This window comes from Vigna unguiculata, chromosome 4, assembly GCF_004118075.2.
Source record: "Vigna unguiculata cultivar IT97K-499-35 chromosome 4, ASM411807v1, whole genome shotgun sequence".
Classification (NCBI taxonomy): Eukaryota; Viridiplantae; Streptophyta; class Magnoliopsida; order Fabales; family Fabaceae; genus Vigna; species Vigna unguiculata.
In genome coordinates this window covers 2,881,246-2,905,582 of record NC_040282.1, presented here as the reverse complement: position 1 = coordinate 2,905,582, position 24,337 = coordinate 2,881,246, and the positions used below count along the sequence as shown (strand labels likewise).

Here is a 24,337-nt window from a genome sequence, read left to right as displayed (position 1 = left end):
TCTTTATATAATAATAATAATAGTACTTGTAGTACACATTATTATCATGATCTAGCTGTAGCACTTCAATATCTGGAATATCAAAGGTTCACTTCTCCTGCTCAAAAATAGACATGGAATCTCAGACGCCTAACACTACTATTCACACCTACAAACAACTACAACAACAAGATCATGATGACGAGGAAGAAGCAGAAGAACAAAACAGTGAGATTCTCAAGAGAAGAATCTCCAGCCACCCTCTCTATGGACTGCTGCTTGAAGCTCACCTCGACTGTTTAAAGGTTCTTTTCTTTTCAACTTCTTATTAATTCTCTTTACCATGTTTTGTATCAAACTGTAATATGTTTTGTTTTCTCAATGTGAATCAGTGTTAAAGAGGGAACTGTTTTCTCTTACCCTTTTGAAGGAGTCTTTCATCTTATTGTAATTCCCCCTGTTGAATCTTGAATCATGGTAAAAGACCAAGGATTTTATCTTTCAGATTCAATTCTTTTCTTCCAATATATGCAGGCTGAAGTTAAATTCCAGTTTGGCCAAACTGGTTAATTTTATAATTAAATTGTATCTTAAAAGGTCTGAATTTAAAGATGCAATAGAAGAGGAAAAACTTAGTTTACTCCCCAAATCCAAACCCAGTAGACTTATTAAACATTTATGGGTGATAACTGGTTACATTATGTGTGAGTTTTATGCATGTCTTTTTGTGTGTGTGTGGGTGAAGTAGTTCACATAGGAAACCAAGAGCATGTCCACATCATTTGAAATGAATACTAACCTTTCTTGAAAGTGAAGTTTTTCTTTCTTATCAAGCTCTTTCATATCAACCACTTTATGGTTTGATAAACTGTAGACTAATTAACTTGTTGGTGCAGCTTATGCACAAAAGATATCAGAAAACCAAAGATCTTCATTCTTTTAATTTAAGCTCGAACCTTTAAAAATGCATGGTGTTAGAACATATTTTCAGGTCGGTGAGATTTCCAAGTTGGAGAGAGAGGTGAAGATAGATGAGATGAAAGCAAGAGAGAAGCAAAAGTTGGACATGTTGAGTCAACCTGAGCTTGATCTCTTCATGGTAAGACTAACACTGAACACTCTCCCACTTCCTCACCTGTGTGCCTTGGTTTACACAAACATCAATGAATGTATGTGTATGTGTGAATGGTTTAGTGGGATATGATGATGAAGTAGCGTACAAAAAGTGAGTCAAATATATAACCTAACACATCATGTGGGAACTGAATTATGTTGATTTTGATGGACACTTCATGGTTGGCTAAAGCATGTGCTTCCTGCTTGAAAGAGACTACTCTCAGAAATGCGCATAGTTTTTTGTTCCAATTCTATGACTGTCACACTTTTCCTATCTGTCTCTGTGTTTGTGCTGCTCTTCACATCCTGTCTTTTCACATTTACTTTAGGCCGCAAGGATCATTAGAGTATGCTTATTACTCACCATATAATCGCCATAACCATCACTTGTTTTTCTCATCAAAACTTGTCATATAGATTTTCTTCCATGAATTCTCCATATACTTACTTGTTTATATATGTGTTTCAGGTTTAGATTTTATAAAGAATTGATCAAAAATGGATGAATAAGATTAAAATCAGCATATAGATGAAAAGATGAAAGTAATGATTAAACTTTTTCAAGGTCTTAGGTCTAATGCTAAAACTTTAAATAGAGAAAATGGTAGGTGAAGGTAGCAGTATATCAGACATATCATAAATGTGGAATGCAATGCTGTTATTAAATATTAGTGAGAAAAGTGGTGTCATAATCTATGAGATGAGTTTGTGAAAATAGTTTTTGACACAAGTAGTTTATGCACCATCTCTTTGAATTCCTCATTTTTAGGAGACCTATGAGACCCCACACCTGCACCTACATATACTTCTCCAAACTTTTATCATTCTTCAAACACTTTAGATCCAATTAATATACAGTTTTATGATTCTTGAAACACTTGAAATGTTGATGGATTCAGGAAGCATATTGCTTGTCACTTGGGAAGCTTAAAGAAGCAATGGTGGAACCACAGCAGAAGTCCATGGCTTTCATAAACAACATGCATTCACAACTCAGAGAGATCACTGCACCATCTTCTGAACCTGCACCACCTTCTGCATCTTCTAGTCACTGCAATTTCACAACAAATTAGCAACACTCTACTTTTTCAGTCTGTAATATTATATATATTCCAGCTATATAGCTAGGTTGTTAATTAAGCCTTCAATTATTATCTTATCCTTGGTTAATTAAACTCTACCTCACATAAATATATAAATTAGCTGTCATTAACTGTCATGACTATTATTATTATTATTATTATTATTATTATTATTATTATGTATAAATATTATTGAGGTTAATTAAAATTTAGTGTTGCTTTATTTCTTTTTATATTTTCCATAAAAATGAATCTGGTTTAGAGATACTAAGGTTCATCTATATCAGATGAGATATTTACTTTAGTAAAGAGTTTTTATGAAAAAAATTCCAACAATGCAGATCATAAACATTGGTATACACGAAGGGTTGTGTTAATGATTATCTTAACAAAATTGTTAAGGAATTAAACATTGTTCGAAATTACGATGAAAACATATTGCTGAAATTACGAGGATTTTCTTTTTTAGAAAAATAACCACTTCTTAGAAAAAAAACAGTTGTACTTAATTAATTAAAAATATCTCATATTGAAAGATTTATGCTTAGCTAATATAGGAACTATATGTGAGAAATGCTAATTAGAATTATTATGGACGGTGATATATCTCATGAATCACTTGCATGTATCGTTCCCATTATCTGGATGCAACAGAAAAGGAAATATGAAGGAAAATATAACACTAACAATAGGTTTCTGAACTAGCTAATAATATGAAACTGATTTTGTTTTTTAAGTCATTTTCTTTTACATGAAAAATCATCTAAAACATTCCAACTAACCGGTGTTCGTGATTAATGAATCAGTAAGTAGAAAATTTTCATTAGAAACTGCAAGGAAATTTATTACAATGATGACAAAAATGTATGATCAGCAACAAATTTTCACAGAAATATTTATATAGTTTTTGTACTTCCAATTAATACTACTAGCCATAGCCATGTTGAAGAGAAAAGTGTGAAGATATTTGAATAAATTATAATGCAGATGAGTACAAAATATTGATAATTGAATTTCCAAAAGATCTCTGATGCTACTTTGTCTCAGGGCCTTTACATGTCTTATCCAACACTTTGGCTGCACCACATGCCATTCACCAATCATGATGTCTACTTCCACAGCACTTTTATATTCATCTATATACGTCTATATATATATATATATATATATATATATATATATATATATATATATATATATATATAAAATATATTTCATGTTGGAACTTTTTGAAGTGAATTAATTTATGAAAATTTAGCAAACCAATTATGATGAGTTTCCATTGAGATTATATATAACTCACTTTTATACAGAGTTAGAATTATAGTTGTTATGGATCAAATTTTTAGTAGGATAATTGTTGACGAAGAGATGGTTGCAAGTGACATCAATTGTTTTGTAAATTGTATTATAATCGAATTATAACACTTAAACTGTTACACTTTTAAGAAAAAAGAGTTCCATAGACCATATTAACCGTTCATATTTATTGTTGTTTTTTTACTTGTAGAATATCTCCATTTTTATCATCCATGCAAAAGTATATCAATTATTCCAAGAGGTTCAACTCTATGCAAAATTCCTTCTTGTATTCTGCATATCTAACTCAACTTCTCATTTTTATATATATATATATATATATATATATATATATATATATATATATATATATATATATATATATATATATATATATATATGCGTTTTTACAATCTCAATTATTAGTTAAGTGATTCGAAATTGTTATTGTTATCTTAATAAAACTGTACATAATAATAGAGTTAAGTACCATTAGTTTTCTTTAAGTGAAATTAAATGTTATAAAAAAAATATTTAGACCATGGAATGTAGTAGTAAATGCTCAGTAATTAGCATACGAATTTCCCTTTTATTATTGGATATTCCTAGTTCAAACATGTAACAGTAAGAACTAACGGTATATTCTCCCTCTTATTATAAGGTAAATTCCTATACCATTAGACAAATATCATTATATTAAAAATGTAAATTACATATTTGCCCCTATATTCATTTATACTTTTTTTGTTGATTTATATACCATTTTCATAATAGAGCAAAATGATATATGTGTACGAAGCAGGACCCTATGAGCAAGCAGAGTTAATTCAGATCGTACATCCAATACACCAATGGATCCTATGGACCCAACTTCGTCTTCTTCACCACTATATTATAATATTATATTATTCTTTAAATGCTTTATTATATAGCCAATTAAATATTTATCATTTCCTTGTATTGCAACTCTTAGACGACGGAGGGTGCGACCACCAAGGGCGACGGTCTGTGACTCGACGACGAGCGGTTCAAAAGAAGAAAACAACCACTGCGGGGCAGCATAAGAACAAGAGTGGAAACCTAATCCCCTAATCAGTGAGTTTTCTTCACTCTCGCACACCAAACCACTGTTGTTTTGGATTTTAAACAATTTACTCTTCGAACTCGCCAATTCAGTTACAAAATCACGAGTTTGACCGAGTTCAAGGATTCTACCTCGATTCTACCGAGTTTACATCAAAATCGAATTTGCTTTCGAGTTGAATCAGAAGTTATGTAAAACGTAAACTCGTCCGAGTTAATGATTTAACTGAGTTATCGAGTTAACTCTCGATTTGATAACTGGTAGTAAAACCTGCAAAATAAGAAACTAAGTCAGAAATAAAAGAAGAAGAAAAAAAACCAAAGTCAGAACAGGTTAGCAAGTCAGTAAAAGGAACTTGGTAGTGAAGATGTTAGTAACTGATGTAAGAACTGGTTCGAGAATAATCATCAGCAAAAACAAGTTAGTATAACTGACTAAGTCAGCAAAAAATTATTAGCAGAAGAGAGTTAGTAAAACTGGTTAGTACAAGTCTATATGTGCTAGTAAACACTAATTAGTAAAGAATGTTAATGAGTATTAACTAACCTATGACTTGTATACGCTAATTGCAAACTCTAATAACAGTAAAAAATAACTAGGTCAGCTATCAAAATACCATTAAAATCTGTATCTGAAAAGAAAAATGCATCTACAATACTATAACAGTGAAAATGTTAATGAAGATCAAAATATCAACAAGAAAATAGAGCCTACAACTGTAGATTAGCTGCAGCAAGAAAAAATTAAAACCCCATGTGAACTGGTATAAAAACTTTGATTGGCAGAACCTGCACAAGTAACACCAGCAAAAATCACGTTAGAGACAAAAGATAAATGTTAGTTGTGTTAATGGTGTTAGTGAACTGAGATAACTCTGCAAACATATGTGAAAAGAGTTAGTAAAGTTAGAATCAGCCAAAAAAAAATAGTATCAACACTGTTATGTCAGTCAAAACTAAAATCAAAATCAGTTTAAGAAAAGCTAACTAAAATCTAGCAGTAGTAAGAGAACAATTTCTGAACAATAAACCTAACTAAAAAGAATAACCAAATCTGAAATCAAGACTAAAAACATAACCTAATATCTAATCCTAACTAATTAAAACAGAAAAGAAATGTAAGAATACATCAAACCAGTAAAAGCAGGCTCACTAAAACAGTAAAGACAACTAGTGCTAAAGTCGCAAAGAAAGCTCCCCCCACACTATGAGTTTACTTTATTATATGCGGTGTGGGTTTTCTCCAGCCAGGCCATGATACATTGGCAGATGCTGGATTAATTCTGATCTGAGTACTGTTGGAAGTTCCCTCAGCAATTGGAATTTGTTTACACAAGGGCTGGCAGCACATGTCTTCATTAGTCAGCTCCTTGAGTGTTCTTTCCTTTCCTCCAGTCATCTTTTCACTTCCAAACTCTTTGTCCTGACTCAAACATATTGGTTCTCTGCTTTTCAGTACAAGTGACCTTGTCTAACCCTGCATAGAACCGTTAGCACAGAAAACACACTTCCATGCAGTGGTAAAAAATTTCAATGCAGTGAAATGCCTAAACTATCAAACTTACACAATTCATTTTATCACACAATCACTCAAAACTAGCCATTCCCCCGGCAACGCTGCAAATTTGTTAAACTTCTTTTAACTGCATGGCAAGGTTATTAGACTTGAGAGTCCACTTATACTCGTAAAAGCTTCGAAGACTCGACTTATAGACTTGTTAGAGTCTTCAACACCTCTATTTCATATAAAAATTGTATATAATATCGTATCAATTCAAAATTTAATTACTAATGCAAATAGTAAAAGGTAGTTCAATGATTATAAAATAACTTAATTTAACACATAATTGTTATATAAGTTCAAATTACAACAAACACATTAGTTAACACAAATCACAAACTTCTTTTTTACTCCAATAACATTTTCACTTTTAGGTATAGAAGGTTTAGCAAGTAAAAATACTTTAACATCAGGATCTTGAAGCCGTCCCGATCCCACTTTCGGACCTTGAAAACCAGTTTCAATCAACTAAAATAAAATAATTTATTTTTCTAGAAAACCAGAATTACAATAAATAAATAAATAAACAAAACTACATAATATATATATATATATATATATATATATATATATATATATATATATATATATATATATATATATATATATATATATATATATATATATACGTAACAGCAGCAAACGAAATTCAGAAAAATAAAAATAAATAAATGAAAAAATAAAAGCAACGGAACAGTGACGCCGCAGAACCAGAGACCCGACGGAGCTGCCACGCGAGGCGACCGGAACTACGACGCGAGGCGACCGGAACTGCGACGTGGACGAGCGGAGCTACGGCGTTGAAGGTGATTAAGCTCAAACTTGAGATCACGAAATAGGTCAGCGTTCGATTAGGGTTTTCGATTTGGGATTTGGGCTTCGATCTCTACTTACAATTGGATTTTCGATTTGGGTCGTTGGGGTTTTAGTTTGGGCTTAAAATCCGAATGCCCACGACATGTTTTTCTGTCATTTCATGCCGTTTTTCGAACTCGATGACTCGGTTTCAAACTCGCGAGTCTGGTACGAGTCAGCGAGTTAACTCCGAGTTTATTCCGAGTTTGAAAAATAACAAGTTTATATGCGAGTTAACTCGTCAACAGTGTCATGACTCGCAGACTCGTACGGTTTTACGAGTCAATCCGCGAGTTCGATAACCTTCATACATAGGAAGTAACAAAAACCTCAAATTCCCCCTCATGAAGTATAGGGAAGAACTCGAGTATCAATTCATAGAAATAGCTAAAAGTTATGAATGATTTAGGTAAGTAAAATCTGATTTGTGAAGACAGTGATGGGGGATTACTAATATAATACTCTAAACTAAACAAAAATGATCCTAAAATGTAAATGAAATGATGCATGAAACTATATCTACAGCTGCAATCAAAACTGGACAGGATGCATTGTATTATTGTATATGAATATGGAATCTGTGGTTTTGATATCTACAATGACTTCTATGCATGGAAATGAGATATGAATGCATGGAATGTGTTAACTAGTGATATTAAACCTATTCTGAACTTTAAAAGTATCTAAAATGATGCAGAGATATGAAAACGAAAAAGTGTTTGTGAAAATGCCTAAGAGAAAACTGAAAATTTACAATGCGTTTGATGAAATGCCACAACGAATTGGAAATGTAAATTATGCATGTATAAATGATGAAAGATGTCGATATATTTAAAACTAACTAGAATATTCCGGAAAAAGTCAATAGCAACTCAAAATACTAAAAATCACATCCTAAACCAAATTTGGCAGAATTGGCATAAAGTCCTGGTTCATCAGCGTGACAGCTTAAGTGCTTATGTGATATGAGATGCAGAATTATTTATTTACAATGCCAGTGAATGAGACGCATTTGAACTACTAAGGTTATGACATTTGGGTGATAACCCAGTTTGAGAGTCGTGGCAAAAATAGAGAAAGCGAAGGGCATTTGGTGTAACTGGCAGAAACAATTGATGAGGATGTTGAGAATGACAAGGTTACTCTGAATTCCCTTGAGCTCTATTTGCTTAAAAAGCGAAATAACAGTAGGGCTGTGCTTCATCCTTGTAAGAGATCCCTAAATCTCCCCCAACTGGAAGATGGGAGGAAAGCATATGAAGCATGCAATCAAATTGGATACTACGTGGTGAACATTGTCATGATCATGTGAAGGGGAGTGAGAGTGAGAGTGTAAGTGAATGGAAGAGAAGGAAGAAGGGCTGGAATGAAATGGAGGAAACTTGGGAATGGAAGAAGGACAAATCCTTAACCTTTTTCCTAAGAGTGACATCGTTGTGTTAACAATAAAGATGAAAAAGCAGTGCGAAGTGGTGGATGTTGGCTGAAACCTAAAGTGAGCGCGTGAGTGTCAAAGTTTTCACTGCCACAGCACATTATATTTATAGAAATAGCACACTTTTTTTCAAGTCATAACTTGGTTTTTGGGAGCCGAGTTTTGATCTTTAGTTGATCTCAATTTTATCAAAATACTAGCTTTTTGAGCTAAATTTTCTATTTTTTTATCTTTTATCTTTTAATTAATTGATAATAAATGTTTAAAAAAATTATCATAAATTTAAAATTTTATTTAAATTCCTCTCCCGGCTTCTCCAAGGCGGCAGAATTTGATGTTCGGCCTTGCCTCCTATGCCGTCGAAATGATGCACACCGGCAATGCCTTCTGTGATATGGATTGATTCGGCGTAGTTTTTAGTTCCTGCCCTTGCCACTCTGATTGTGTAACCTTCGCTGCCAGCAAGTAATCCTTTGTCCATTTTCTAGGGTTTTTACTTTCCTAATTTGTTTTCCGTTCCACCGTAGATTCCAAATCACCTGTCTCACTCTATCCACTGGTTTGCTTTGTCTGTCACATATGTATGCGATTTCACTTTGGTATGCAACTCCATTTGCTTCTATTTTCTGCTACGCTTGCCTCTATCCAACTTAGATCTGAGTATTAAAATCCAAAATAGGCAGACTCCATGGGCTGGAGCATATTTTAGCTGATATATTTGATGTAATTGAAAAGCTAGAGATTCTAATGTGCCAGTCACCAATTAGTAAATTTTCTGGTTTAAGGTGAATACATTTGAGGAGTCAGTGTGCGAGAGATGATCACAATCCTGGATCAGACCATGAAAGTAAGAATCACATGTCGTGAAACATTTCCTCTACTCGTGAAACGTACGTTTGTTTCAATTCAACCACTACATGAGGACTTACGTCATATATTTGTTCATAAAACTTACTGGAATAAGGTAAAAGAAAAGTTTATGGGAGTCACAAGTTGTTTTCATACCACTTGTAAGACTTCCAAATGTCTCCCATGTAAGTGCTGGTTTTGAGCATTAGCCAGCTTGATATATCACTTGTAAGAGTCTACAATATTTATTTCAATTGTCAGAATGCTTTCTTGAGGTCTAAATTACTCTCTACAATCTTGAAGAACATATTCATCATAATATTGGCTGTCTCGTCTATTGAAATGCCTCATCCACTTCTTGGTTGGGATTCTTTTTGTAATAACTGTTCATGAAACATTGGTAATTGATTTTCATGCCCTTTTTCTATCTCCCCTTCCCTGTACATGTATTCTGATATTATTATTATTGTTGCCTTTGAACTTAATTGTTGTTTTGTCTTTGACGCGGCCAAAGTAAGTTAATTTAATTTACTATTTTCTATGCGATGCTGAATTTATCACCTGTAAGTAGAGTTTGCTAACTAAATGTGTGGGCACTCTTAATTTTCAGGTTATGTTTTGATATCCGAAATCCTGGCAGAGTTGATTGACATTCAAATTGAAACATATAGGCAGATAGAGAGAATAGTTTTAGACTCAATTGGGTTTGTGTCCCAATTCCATGAGCATAAGATGGCCAAGAGTGTTATCACCAACCTATCTCTCTCAGATTATAAGAACCCAGAAAAACCCAATAAAGGCTCTTCACATTTTCAATGAAGCCAAATCCAGGTATCCCAATTACTGCCACAATGGTCCTGTTTATGCCACCATGATCAGCATCCTTGGAACATCAGGGAGACTGACTGAGATGAGGGATGTGATTGAGCAGATGAGAGAGGATTCATGTGAATGCAAGGATTCTGTTTTTGTGTCTGTTATTAAGACATATGCCAATGCCGGCCAGGTAGATGAAGCAGTGTCTGTGTACAAGACAATTCCTCAGTTTAACTGTGTTAATTGGACAGAATCCTTCATCACCATTTTGCAGATAATGGTGAATGAGAACCGGCTTGAAATGGCCCACCGGCTCTTTGTTGAGAGCTCTTGTGGTTGGGAAGTGAGGTCTCGGGTTCGAGCATTGAACTTGCTTATGTATGCTCTTTGCCAAAAGAGTCGTTCCGATTTGGCACTGCAGTTATTCCAAGAGATGGATTATCAAAGTTGCTACCCTAATAGGGACAGCTATGCAATTTTGATGAAGGGATTGTGCCAAGACAGAAGGTTACATGAGGCCACCCATTTGTTGTATTCAATGTTTTGGAGGATCTCACAGAAAGGTAATGGTGAGGATATTGTAGTCTATAGAACTCTTTTGGATGCTTTATGTGATGCTGGAAAACTTGAAGAAGCTATGGAAATTCTAGATAAAATTTTGAGAAAAGGACTGAAGGCTCCGAAGCGATGTTATAACCGTCCTGATCTTGGCCAGTTCTTGGATGGCAAAGATATAGAAAGTGCTAAACGTGTGATTCATGAAGCTTTGATCAAAGGCTCAATTCCTAGTTTGGCTAGTTATAATGCCATGGCTATTGATCTGTACACAGAAGGTAAGATAGATGAGGCTGATAAGGTCATCATGGAAATGCAAGACAGAGGCTTTAGACCAACACATTCTATCTTCGAGGCAAAAGTAGCAGCATTGTGCAAGGTTACTAAGGTGAATGAAGCAATCAAGGTAATTGAGGAAGACATGGTGAAAGTTAATTGTCTACCAACTGCTAGAGTGTATAACACTCTCTTGAAAAGCCTATACAATGTTGGAAATTCTACGGCTGTACTCGAGAGCTTGAATAAGATGTCGAACAAGGTAGGTAATGCAGGTGACAGAGATACTTACAGCATGTTGCTGGAAATGCTTTGTGGTGAGAGAAGGTATGTCGAGGCAAGCCAACTTCTGGAGAAAATGTCAATTAAGTCATATTGGCCATGTACCAATAGTTACAATTCTGTCATTAAAGGTCTTTGCTCCTTAGGTAGGCAATATGAAGCAGTTATGTGGTTAGAGGACATGATGAGCCAGGGAAAGCTTCCTGAAACTTCTGTCTGGAATTCATTGACATCTTTATTTTGTAACTCAGAAAAGATTAAAGTGTCCTCTGAGACATTTAGTCGCCTGAGTAGTTTGTGAAATTGTGATTACTAGAATCATGTACACCACCAACCTTTTTTAATTTAAATGCTTCTTTCATAGCTTCAAAGACACCATATTTAGTGTTGATTCAGTTGCTGACTTGACCCTTCGTAACTTGTTTAGTTACCAAGCTTGCATTCACTTTTGACCCAGAAAAACTATACAAAAATTGCCTATGGAATCCCTGTTATGTTTGCATGTCCTAGGTTGGATCTTCTAAAATGCTTTATAGTTTGCCGTTCTTCTCCTCCAGGACACTGATTTGATGAATAAGACTACCTCTTGGTTATCCGTGTACTTACAGTTTTAGTTTTCTTTTGTTTAATGATATTGCTATAACTTTGGTTGCAACATAAGATATTTTCTATCAACAAGATTAAACCTGTCTACTGAAATGTAATTATCTTTCTTCATTCTTTTGGCTTTTGCAAATGTGACAGTGATGCTGGTTAGGGTTCATTATTGATTTACTGAAGCTTTTATGACAAATTGACAATTGTTGCAGCTGCTTGATAGAGCAATTTTGGAATCAAGGGTTGTTTTCTTGCTAGCAATGACACATCATTTGTTTGCTAGAGCAATTATTGTGTTATTTACTCTTTTTTTAGCAAGTTTGCTTTCAATGAAGGGTATGCAGTATATACTCTCTTTTTTTAATTTTATTTTTAATTAGAGAATTCATTAGCGAGTTAAATAGAAAACTACACAAACAACAACCATCATCATCTTGTTTGTTCCTATAGAAAAATTTTGATCTGACACTTAACTATTAGAATTTGAGTTGAATGTGTGTAAAACATTATAAACTTTTAGTTTATTCCGCACTCCACCAACATATTCATTTATTGTATAACTAACATTAAACCTGCATAATAATAATAATCCATGTCACTAATCAAAACCAAACTATATAAAACTGTAATAAAGTCTCATCTGCTTAAGTTCTTGAATTAGTTCTAGAAATTCTTGAAAAGTGTTTGTTCATGAATTTTAGTAGTCATGAGGTTGTCACTTTCTGCTTATAACTGGTTCACACACTCTAGCCCTTCTAGATTTTTTCTCAGAACCATGAACTTTCCTTTTTCTACTATATTGTCTTTTTGCAGTTTTTGTCATGGAGTCAGTGAGCACAATGGATTCAAAGATCTACCTCCAACATTGGCTGCCAGTAGGTTATATGTCCCTCTCAATCATACTCTACTATTGATCATTATTAATATGGTATATACATTTCTCAAACCCTTAATTACACTATTATCTTTCACCTCAATCAGAAATTTTGATCTTTAATATTTCAATTATATAACCTGAGTTATCATAAGTCTACTATTATAGTTTATTATATATATCAGTATTTCATTAATTATAATGAGTGAAACTCACTGTGGAAGGCTAAAACAATGGGCCATTTTTTCTTTTGTATACAGTACATGAATGGGTTCTTACTGGTCAAGTTGCAATGCATTTGTGTATTTATTTAGGATTTGAGGGAACATAAAGTAATGGTTCCATTGTGATGTGATGCAACTTGTGGCAGCTGCCAGATATTTTAAGGACACATGGACCCAACTCTATTAAGATAAAAAAAAAAAAAAAGTATAGTATTTTACTTTTATATTGCATAAATTACAGTCTACAAGTTAGTAATGTACTTGTCACTCTCTGAATTAAACACTTTAATGAAAATACAGAAACAAAGGTAAGTTATATTTTTACAACTTGATAATAATGTGGTTTATATTTCTAATAAAGAATATAACTTTATTAGGCTGATTAATTGATGTATAGCTTAATGCATGGTTTTGAGCTACTATCCCGTAGCAGCCCTCACACAAGTTGTGCAACTTGATTTCTGGGACCATTTAGTATTATCCAAACCACTTTTATTAACTCCACCCTATTCCAACTGCCTGTATTTCAAACGCTAATAAATTATGATCTATTTCTATTTTTTTATACTAGCCGTTATCGCGTATGTGTATACAAATTTTAAATATACGTGATATTATATTAGTAGGTGATAATATTATAATATTATTAATTTAATATATAAACTAAAACTATATTTATTAAAAATAAAATGAAATATATCAGAATAGATGAAAAAATAACCATTGATAAATAAAGAAGAAGAAAATCAACAGAGATAGTCGATTTTATAAAAAATTTGTAAAAATAACGGTCAATTTTTAAAAATTTAATAAATTATTATATTTAAAGAATAAAATTGGTATTTTGAAATGTGGACACAAAAAGAAAATCCCCTTATATATTGTTATAGATATTTAATATTGAATTTTTAGCTATTGTTCTCATTATTTTGTTGTTTTCAATTACATTAATAATAATAATGCTTAATTAAGTTTGTAATCTAAATAAAGTTAGAATCTTTCAATTGATTTTATTAAATTTTTGTGTATTATTAATTTCTAAAAATTTTAAAAATTTTCAATTAAATTTTTTTCAATAAGTTTTTTTTTTGTTAATTAGATTATGTGACAATTAAGTGAGTGATACCTTACTTAATTTTCATTTAATTTTATTGTTTATAATTTAATTTATAATTTTTTATTGCATTATAATTTTTTAATTATATAATTTTATATTTTATGAATTTATAAATTATAATTTTATAATTTAAAATTTAAAATTTTATAAAATTATAAAATTACGTATAACGAATACCTAAATCTAACTTTAAATATTCAATTAAAAAGTTTTGAATTTTTAAAAACTCACCAAATAAAAGAAATATGTTAAAACTCGATCGAAACACTCAAGTTTGTCAATAACTTAATTAAACTTACAAATAATAATAAGAATAATGTTTAAATTTACATGCTGCAGCGAAAAATTCAAGTAGTGTTTTTCTGTTGCAATGTATTCATGTTGTTGTTCTCCGTTGTCTAAGGTTGTAATACGCCACATGTTTTAGGGTCTTGTTTTCTTGTAAGAAGGAATCTTCTCCTCTCTTCAAATTATTGATGTGCCCACATAACAATATTTCTTTTAATAGTTTAAATAATAACTTATTATCACTATTTAGCTTTTTCAGAAAATAAAAATAAAAAATAAAGTTGTCTTATAACGGGAACTGTGACTTATTGACTTGTTATTTTTGGCTGCTGGCTCTGTCATATAGAAGAAGTGCTCATCCAAGCAGTTATATTGTCCTATTTGAACCCTCACCATTATAAAAATAGATTGAAAAGATTCCCAACTTTTAAAATGAGAGGTAGCATCAGCTTTTTTTTGGCAATAACAAATAATTTGGATGTTCTTAAATAAAATATTTTAAAAAAAATTAATTACGAATAATTTACATATAGTTTACTTCGAACCAATTAATGTTTTAATATAGATAATGATATTTTAACTACTAAATTTTGACAATTTTCTCTTATAACATAAATGTCATCTTTTAAATAATTTTAAAATATTGAAAATAGAAAAAATAAAAAATTACCTAAAAAATACCATCTAAAATAATAAGAGAAAGTTATCAAAATTTAATAGTCAAAATATCATTTTCCTCTTACATGTTTCATCACATAAAAGAAATACTTACGTAATAGTAACGTCAACAATATGAAAGATGCTTAACATTGAATAAGTTTGTCAGCACGAGACAAAATGAATGACAGAATCTTCTTCTGAAATGTTTTTGTTAATTTTCTTCCATTACCAGAATTTTTAATGTAGCCACCATAGATAATGATAAAAATAATATATATGTCCCTATGTGTTTTACCGGAATTTTATTAAGACTGAAACTGAGGTTATATAATAATTTTTAAAGATTAAAATTGTTTCACTTCAGTTCTAAACTGGATAAAAATGAACTGGCTAATTTGTGAAAAAAAAAATCTCAAAAGTATTACTGTTTTTAATTAAAATGGTGTCAAATTCTCTTATTGCTGATTAGTGTTCTATTGATAAATATTTGGTGTTAATTTTTCACTCTTTCACCAACTAGAGCTTTTTTGTTTCTAAAATTATTTATTATTTATTATGATAAAATATAATATTTATTAACAATAAAGACATTTTATCTCCTTACCTATATAAGCATCTGATTTTTTTTTTCTTTTTATGAGACTTTATTTCTTTGTATATCAACTCTCTTCCTTATTTCGTATTGATGGGGAAAACAACAACAAACAATATACCAGAGAATGGCAGCGGATATAATTTCCCCTAACTTGCAAGAATCTATGAGGAGCAATAATCAAAGAGCAGCAATAATAAATCACCAAAAGCACAAATAAAGGCACCAAGATTTTTAACGTGGAAAACCCCTCAAATCAAGGGTAAAAACCACGAGTCGTCCAGACCAAAGAAATAGCTTCACTATGATCAACAAGAGTACAAAAGAGTCTTAATCAATAGCACAAATTAGTGCCAACACCCAACCAAATAACAAAGCAACAAAGCTTTCAAATAGAGAAGAACAAGAGAGGAAAACCTCTACAAATCACTGCTGCAGTGCGAAATTAATATCTCCCAACTCAGACCTCGTATCAAAGATCCGACCGGTCAGAATGAAGAGCAATGAGTTCCGAACCTGCTGTAAAAATTTCAGCCCGATCCAACGGTGAACGAATCCGCAGCGCCGAATTTACTGCGACAGCTCTATGAAAAACGTGAACAGAATTTTCCCTCTACCTCTCCCTCTATGTGTTAGGGCTTTCAGTGTATTCTTACTCTATTGTTCTGCCTCTCTCTTTATTTTATAGCCTCCTCTCCACTAGGTTTAAGTGAGACATGGGCTTCTCAAATTTTGGGCCTTTTCTCCACATAGGAAGGGAGCCCAATACCCAACAAATCTCCCCCTCACAACTATGTGGAGATAACCGCCAAACCGGCGATCTCACAACAAACTTCAAACTTTCCTCTTGGCAATGCTTTAGTCATCATATCAGCACCATTATCATCTGTATGAACCTTTTTCAACTCCAACAACTTAGCATCCAAAGCATCACGTATCCAATGATACCTCACATCAATATGTTTGGATCTAGAATGAAAAGTTGGATTCTTACCAAGATGGATAGCACTTTGGCTATCAACAAACAATGAATAGTTATCTTGCCTAAAACCAAGCTCCTGCAAGAATTTCTTCAACCATAACACCTCCTTGCATGCTTCAGTAATAGCAATGAACTCTGCTTCTGTAGTAGACAACGCTACACACCTTTGTAGTCTTGATTGCCAAGCCACAGCTCCCCCTGCAAACTTTATCAAATAGCCCGAAGTGGACTTTCTGGAATCAATATCCCCAGCCAAATCTGAGTCTGAGTAACCCATCAAAGTAGGTTTATCACCTCCAAAACAAAGCTTCATATCAACTGTACCATGAAGATACCTCAAAATCCATTTCACAGCATTCCAATGCTCTCTACCTGGGTTTGACAAAAAACGACTAACTGTACCAACAGCATGTGCAATATCTGGTCTTGTACACACCATCGCATACATCAAACTGCCCACCGCAGATGCATAAGGAACTCTACTCATATTGGTCTTCTCAACTTCATTTGAAGGACTCTGTTTAACACTCAGTTTAAAATGAGTAGCAAGAGGAGTACTCACAGCTTTAGCATTTTCCATCTGGAATCTCTGCAACACCTTCCTAATGTATTGCTCTTGTGATAGATAAATCTTCTTTTCTCTCCTATCACGTGAGATATGTATGCCAAGAATCCTTTTAGCAGCTCCCAAGTCTTTCATGGCAAAAGACTCGCCAAGTGTCTTCTTTAACCTGTCAATTTTGGAAATATCTTTTCCAACAATAAGCATGTCATCAACATATAATAACAGGATAATAAAGTCATCATTAGAAAAACTTTTAACAAAGACACAATGATCAGAAGTAGTCTTCATGTAACCCTGCTCACACATAAAAGACTCAAACTTCTTATACCACTGCCTTGGAGCCTGCTTCAAACCGTATAGACTCTTTCTTAGTCTACACACATAATCTTCCTTGCCTTTAACAAGAAAACCATCAGGTTGCTTCATGTATATCTCTTCCTCCAAATTACCATGAAGGAAAGCTGTCTTCACATCCATCTGCTCAACCTCCAAATCAAGAGTAGCAGCTAAACTTAGCACAGTTCTGATGGATGACATTTTCACCACAGGTGAGAAAATCTCATTGAAATCAACACCCTTTTTCTGTCTGAAACCTTTCACCACTAATCTGGCCTTGTACCTTGGAAGCGTAGAATTTGAATCTTGTTTCACCCTGAAAATCCACCTAGTTTCCAATGCCCTTTTGCCCTTAGGCAATTTCACCAAGTCGTAAGTGTGATTATCATGCAAAGATTTCATCTCATCTTGCATTGCATCCAGCCACTGTTTCTTCTCTTCACTATCCAAAGCCTCTTCAAAACACTCAGGTTCTCCACCGTCAGTCAAGGTTATGTACTCATCACAGGAATACCTTGTAGAAGGTTGTTTTTGTCTATTAGACCTCCTGAGTTGGACTTGAGGTGATTCAGGTATATCACCAAGATCGTCATCATCATCATGTTCCTCTTGAGCATCATCAATTGGAACCTCTACTCCACTTCCAAACTGTTGATCATCAACATCACCATGTTGCTCATTGTCTTGAGCTTCCGTTTCAACATTCTCCAAATTGTGAGCGGGCAACCTCATCGGATTACCATCAGTGAGATTACTGTCTTTCTCGGGTGTGGTCTTCTTCACCTTATCAATGTCTTCAATGGTCTGATCTTCCATGAATTGTACATCACGGCTTCTAACAAGCTTCTTCTCAACAGGATCATAAAACCTGTAGCCAAATTCATCCTCACCATAGCCAATAAAGATACATTGCCTTGTCTTTTTATCTAACTTGGATCTTTCATCCTTAGGAACATGAACAAATGCCCTGCAACCAAAGACACGCAAATGATCATATCTAACATTCTTACCAAACCAAATTTTGTCTGGCACCTCAATATTCAAAGCAACTGCGGGACTGAGATTAATAACATGCACAGCTGCAAGCAATGCCTCTCCCCAAAAGTGCTTAGGCAACTTTGCTTCTGAAAGCATACATGTAACCCTTTCAACCAAGGTCCTGTTCATCCTCTCCGCTAGACCATTCAACTGAGGAGTTTTAGGAGGAGTCTTCTCGTGTCTAATACCATGCTGCCTGCAATAAACATCAAAAGGTCCACGGTACTCACCACCATTATCACTACGGATGCATTTCAGCTTCTTACCTGATTGCCTCTCAACCATAGCATGAAATTCCTTGAACTTTTCAAGTACTTGACCTTTCCGCTGAAGAGCATAGACCCATAGCTTCCTGGAACAATCATCAATAAAAGTAACAAAGTAAAGTGCACCACTAAATGACTTTACCTTTAATGGGCCACAAACGTCAGAATGCACCAATTCAAGTAATTCTGACTTCCTTGAGGGTGGATGCTTCTTAAAAGATACTCTGGTTTGTTTACCAGCCATGCAATGAGAACATTTCTCCAATTCTGCATTTCTCAATCCCATAAGCACATCCTTTTTAGCTAAGCAGTTAAGCCCTTTCTCACTTATATGACCAAGCCTCCGGTGCCACAAAGATGCCTCCATATACATAGCATTCACACTGTCTTTAGCAACCAAAGCTTTAGTCCAATACAATTTAGATTGTCTCTCCCCTCTGGCCATAACCAAGTTACCTTTAGTGAGCTTCCATTTACTAGAACCAAAGTGATTGTCATAACCACAATCATCAAGCAACTGCACAGAGATTAAATTAAAACGAACATCTGGAGCATGTTTGACTCCTTTAAGCAACAACTGCACTCCCATGTTGGTTTGCAGGCAAACATCACCAACACCAATCACTTTAGACTCACCATCATTACCCATCTTCAACACTCCAAAATCACCAGAAGTGTAAGATGTGAAGAACTCCTTCCTAGGTGTAACATGCAGTGTAGCACCACTATCAATAATCCACATGCTCTCATCAGATACAAGATTAACAGACTCAAAGTTACGAAGAAGAACAAGATCACCATCTGTAGCAGTAGTGACACGATCATCATCATCATGATCATTCTCTCTCTGTTTGCCCTTCTTGTCTTTGTTCTCCTTTTTCCACTTAAAACAATATTTCTGAATGTGCCCAGTTTTATGACAAAAATGACACTCTAAATTCTTGTATCTTGACTTGGACTTGCTCCTACTCTTCTCTCTACCACCTTTATGTTCCTTTTTCTGACTTCTCCCCCTAGCTTCTGTAACAAGCATCTCAGACTGAGATGAAGAACCATGTGCCTTCCTTCTCATCTCTTCATTAAGAGCACCGCTCTTTGCCATCTGAAAAGAAACAACACCATTCGAGGCAGAGTTTGTAATTGAAACCCGAAATACCTCCCAAGACTCTGGTAGAGTATTAAGCAACCATAATCCCATAACTTCGTCATCAAACTTTATGCTCATTCCTGACAATTGATCTAGGAGCCCTTGAAACTCATTTAAGTGATCAGAAATAGAAGAATTCTCCATGTACCTCAAATTCATCAAGCAATTTAACAAATACAATTTATTATTGCCCGACTTAGAAGCATACAAAGACTCAATCTTCTCCCACAAAGCTCTGGCATGTGTCTCATTAGCAATATGATTATAAACATTATCTTCAACATATTGCCGAATAAAACCACATACCTGTTGGTGCTCAAAGTCCCATTCTTCTTCAGACATAGAATCTGGCTTCTGTGTAGCAAAGACCGGAAGATGCAATTTCTTGACAAATAATAAATCTTTCATCTTGCCCTTCCACAAATGATAATTTGTACCATTCAAAGTAATCATCTTTGCATTTGCCTCCATCATTCAAGCAAGTAAATATAGCCCAACCAAGAGCTCTGATGCCACTCTGATGGGGAAAACAACAACAAACAATATACCAGAGAATGCAGCGGATATAATTTCCCCTAACTTGCAAGAATCTATGAGGAGCAATAATCAAAGAGCAGCAATAATAAATCACCAAAAGCACAAATAAAGGCACCAAGATTTTTAACGTGGAAAACCCCTCAAATCAAGGGTAAAAACCACGAGTCGTCCAGACCAAAGAAATAGCTTCACTATGATCAACAAGAGTACAAAAGAGTCTTAATCAATAGCACAAATTAGTGCCAACACCCAACCAAATAACAAAGCAACAAAGCTTTCAAATAGAGAAGAACAAGAGAGGAAAACCTCTACAAATCACTGCTGCAGTGCGAAATTAATATCTCCCAACTCAGACCTCGTATCAAAGATCCGACCGGTCAGAATGAAGAGCAATGAGTTCCGAACCTGCTGTAAAAATTTCAGCCCGATCCAACGGTGAACGAATCCGCAGCGCCGAATTTACTGCGACAGCTCTATGAAAAACGTGAACAGAATTTTCCCTCTACCTCTCCCTCTATGTGTTAGGGCTTTCAGTGTATTCTTACTCTATTGTTCTGCCTCTCTCTTTATTTTATAGCCTCCTCTCCACTAGGTTTAAGTGAGACATGGGCTTCTCAAATTTTGGGCCTTTTCTCCACATAGGAAGGGAGCCCAATACCCAACACGTATTCACTCTTATTTAAATACTTTCTTTTCGTGAAATAAAAGACTTCACTCCCTAACATTATATGATCTTATATTTTTAAACTAAATGATTTAGCAAAGCTTCAAAATACTTGTCTAATGCAAAAATAAAATAAAATAATAATAATAATAATAATAATAATATTATTATTATTATTATTATTATTATTAACTATTATTAACTATGTTAGTGTTGTGTAAAAATGAAAGATAAAGTTTGAAATAAGTTTCATTACGCCTTTTGCCATGCGTAACATTCCTTATTTTGTCTAATGGTTTAAAACCATATTACTTAATGTGGGTGATTTGTTAATCTAAGAATAAAGAAAATTTTGTCGAAAAACTTTTCAAAACTAGCATAGTCTAATAGTTGAAATACATATAAGATTGTTGTTTAATGCATTACTATTTTGCCAATAAAAATAAGATTTTTTAATAAAAAGAATGAATTAAATTCATTTTCAGACAATTAATTAATATTTAAATTTGTTTAAAATTTTGAAAAGCCTGTAAAAACATGAACATCTAATGCATCTTTAACCCATATTTAATTCCTCATCAACATTGTGCATCCAGTCTTGTTTCATTATTTGCTCGTGCACAATATGCATGATCATTATAGATGAAAACTACAACCACAATAGAAGAGTAAGTTAATAACAATTATTACAATTAAAGAATTATCAATATCACATATTCACATTGTCCAATCTCATACTAGACGTCTAAAAACACTCACGGAGACATCTCACACTCGTCAAATCACACTCAGACGCCTATACGCACTTATGGAGACATACTCACACTTATCAAATCACACTCAAACATATAGGAGCACTCAATGAGACATTGTCATAGGGGTGACAACAAAAACTTGGTCCAACGCGCTGACCCGCAAGCCTGCAAAAAATGGACGGAGTGAGCCGAGACATTGAACCCGCAAGCTCGTTCAAGCTCGATCCACATAGTCCACGACTTACATAAGCTTACCCTAAGTTAGTAAGATTCTTTGGAGACTGCAAATATACTCCTCCTCTTCCACATAACTACTTAAAAATATTCCCTAAAATAATATTCAAGCTAACTTGTAAATTAGTAAAATAAATTATCACATAGTTTATCATTAAATGTCACGATAAAATATTTAGAACTGACATATATTAATTAAATTCAAATATTTAAAAGATAAAAAAAAAAAGTCCATAACAACAATTAATTCCATTGATTCCCCATTTTTAATTCTAACTTTTGATGTGCACTTGAATCCAGTACTTTGATTCATATAATTATTGTATCATTCACACACATGTTTAAGACCATTGGCATCCATAATTTTTAGCTTAAATAACACACACTCCCTTCAATTCTCAGGGTCAGCCCGCATGCCCACGAGCTAAACGAAACGCAGAACAGACCACTGATTCTAGTCCGCGTATTTTTGTGCAAGGCAGGTCAACCTGACTCACAATATGTGGGCCTTATGCAAATTGAGCCTAAACAGGTCAGACTAGTCCACATTGTCACTCTTACATGCTCACACTTAGACATCTAAGAGCACCCATGAAAATATACTCACATTCGTCAATCACACAAAGACATTTATGAACACTTATGAAGACATACTCAGTCTCGTCTAATCATACCATTAATTTATTAACACAAAACATGACAATGCATATGAATACCTATCTAACAATCACATGAAATACTAACTTCCTAACTTCCCTATCATGAAGTTTGTAAGTAGTCAAATTTTCTCCTTATATTTAAATCTTAGACTTATTTTTCTTTTAATCAACCACCTTCTTTCTTACCGAACATAACATTATTCACTCATTTAGTATGTATGTTTATTATAAACCTCACTCTTACTCTTGAATCTCATGCTCTTATTAAAATATTTTATTTCCTTTCTATTTTTGTTTCTTAAAAAAATCTTTTTAAATCTCTTGAATAACCAGAATCACATACATGATAAATCATATAAGAAATTTGTTTAAAAAACAACCGTCATATATAATCTTATATTATAATAAGCACATTATATATCTTTAACGAAATCTCTTTAATATCTTCTTAACAATTATTCATCAAATATTTTATTTTCTTAAAAAATATTTAAGTAAAATAATTTTTTTAATTAATAAACCATTAAATCTCATACTATAAAATAAATAATTAATAATAAATAATTATATCACACCATCATATATAATCTTATATTATAATAAGCACATTATATATCTTTAACGAAATTTCTTTAAAATCTTCTTAATAATTATTCATTAAATATTTTATTTTTTAAAAAAATATTTAAGTAAAATAATTTTTTTTTAATTAATAAATCATTAAATCTCGTACTATAAAATAAATAATTAATAGTAAATGATTATATCACTTTTAATAAGATTTTAAATAATTAATTAATCACTTTATCTACAATATCAAATATCTTTTTAATTAAATAGTTATTACACTCTTCTATCTTTTATTTAAAATATCTATTTACCTCATCTATTTATTTTTTAAATGATTATAATATTCAGAATCTTTTATATATATATATATATATATATATATATATATATATATATATATATATATATATATATATATATATTTCTTAAAAGTTTGTTTTATCTTTTCATCTATTTTCTTAATTTCCGTAAGAAAATTACATCGATCATCAACAAATTTGAGAGATATGTCACATGTGACATGGTTACATAAAAAAACTATTGAACATTAAGCTGATCCAATTAATTGTTTGAATTAATTAATTAATTTTAACAAATTTATCATTTTACTTAATTAAATTCGTATAGATATATTTTAAACATCCCAATCGTTATCAAAATTATAAATTTAAATCAATGCTCGTTGTCTGAATTCTTTTTAAAGAATTGCAATCTTAATAATATTTTTTCAGGAATCATAATCTTAATTATTTCTTATTCGTTGGGTATCATTAAACACATTTTTTTTGTTTTTTTATCGTGAAGGTAAAGATATATATGAGAGGATTTTAAACTAAAGATAATATATAAAATTTTCAAATTGAAGATAAAAAGTGAAAGGCAGGCTACATTTGATCACGTGCAGAAAATAAATAAATAAAAGTAAACAAAATCTGCTGAAAAAAAGTGAATATCCAATGAATTTTAATTATCTAAAATTATTCAGAAGAGTGGACCCCACTCTCATATCCTCCCTCTTTCCTTATAAACAATCACTATCCATTA

General features: G+C 32.9%; 2 protein-coding genes across 6 annotated transcripts; both read left to right on the top strand.

Moving 5' to 3' along the window:
* On the top strand, positions 1-2,274 carry LOC114180230 (homeobox protein knotted-1-like 1). Its single transcript, XM_028066518.1, has 3 exons — positions 1-284; positions 971-1,078; positions 1,995-2,274. The coding sequence occupies exons 1-3, from the start codon at positions 114-116 to the stop codon at positions 2,166-2,168; spliced, it is 453 nt and encodes a 150-aa protein (XP_027922319.1). The 5' UTR covers positions 1-113; the 3' UTR covers positions 2,169-2,274.
* A 1,830-nt stretch (positions 2,275-4,104) lies between these two features.
* Positions 4,105-11,583, top strand: LOC114181934 (pentatricopeptide repeat-containing protein At1g05600). Of its 5 annotated transcripts, none has more exons than XM_028068613.1 (2): positions 4,105-4,571; positions 9,870-11,583. In XM_028068613.1, the coding sequence occupies exon 2, from the start codon at positions 9,981-9,983 to the stop codon at positions 11,487-11,489; it is 1,509 nt and encodes a 502-aa protein (XP_027924414.1). In that variant the 5' UTR covers positions 4,105-4,571; positions 9,870-9,980; the 3' UTR covers positions 11,490-11,583. The 5 variants fall into 5 exon arrangements, with proteins under 5 accessions (XP_027924414.1, XP_027924416.1, XP_027924415.1 ...); XM_028068615.1 differs by lacking the exon at positions 4,105-4,571 and adding an exon at positions 6,754-6,926; XM_028068614.1 differs by lacking the exon at positions 4,105-4,571 and adding an exon at positions 6,754-6,959.
* The last annotated feature ends 12,754 nt before the right edge of the window (positions 11,584-24,337 follow it).

Bases quoted from the DNA above. Each gene is read 5' to 3' on its own strand.
- LOC114180230 (XM_028066518.1), top strand. From the start codon at position 114: ATGGAATCTCAGACGCCTAACACTACTATTCACACCTACAAACAACTA. The intron at 285-970 runs GTTCTTTTCTTT...ACATATTTTCAG, and splicing joins CTCACCTCGACTGTTTAAAG to GTCGGTGAGATTTCCAAGTT. The intron at 1,079-1,994 runs GTAAGACTAACA...TGATGGATTCAG, and splicing joins CTGAGCTTGATCTCTTCATG to GAAGCATATTGCTTGTCACT.
- LOC114181934 (XM_028068613.1), top strand. From the start codon at position 9,981: ATGAGCATAAGATGGCCAAGAGTGTTATCACCAACCTATCTCTCTCAG.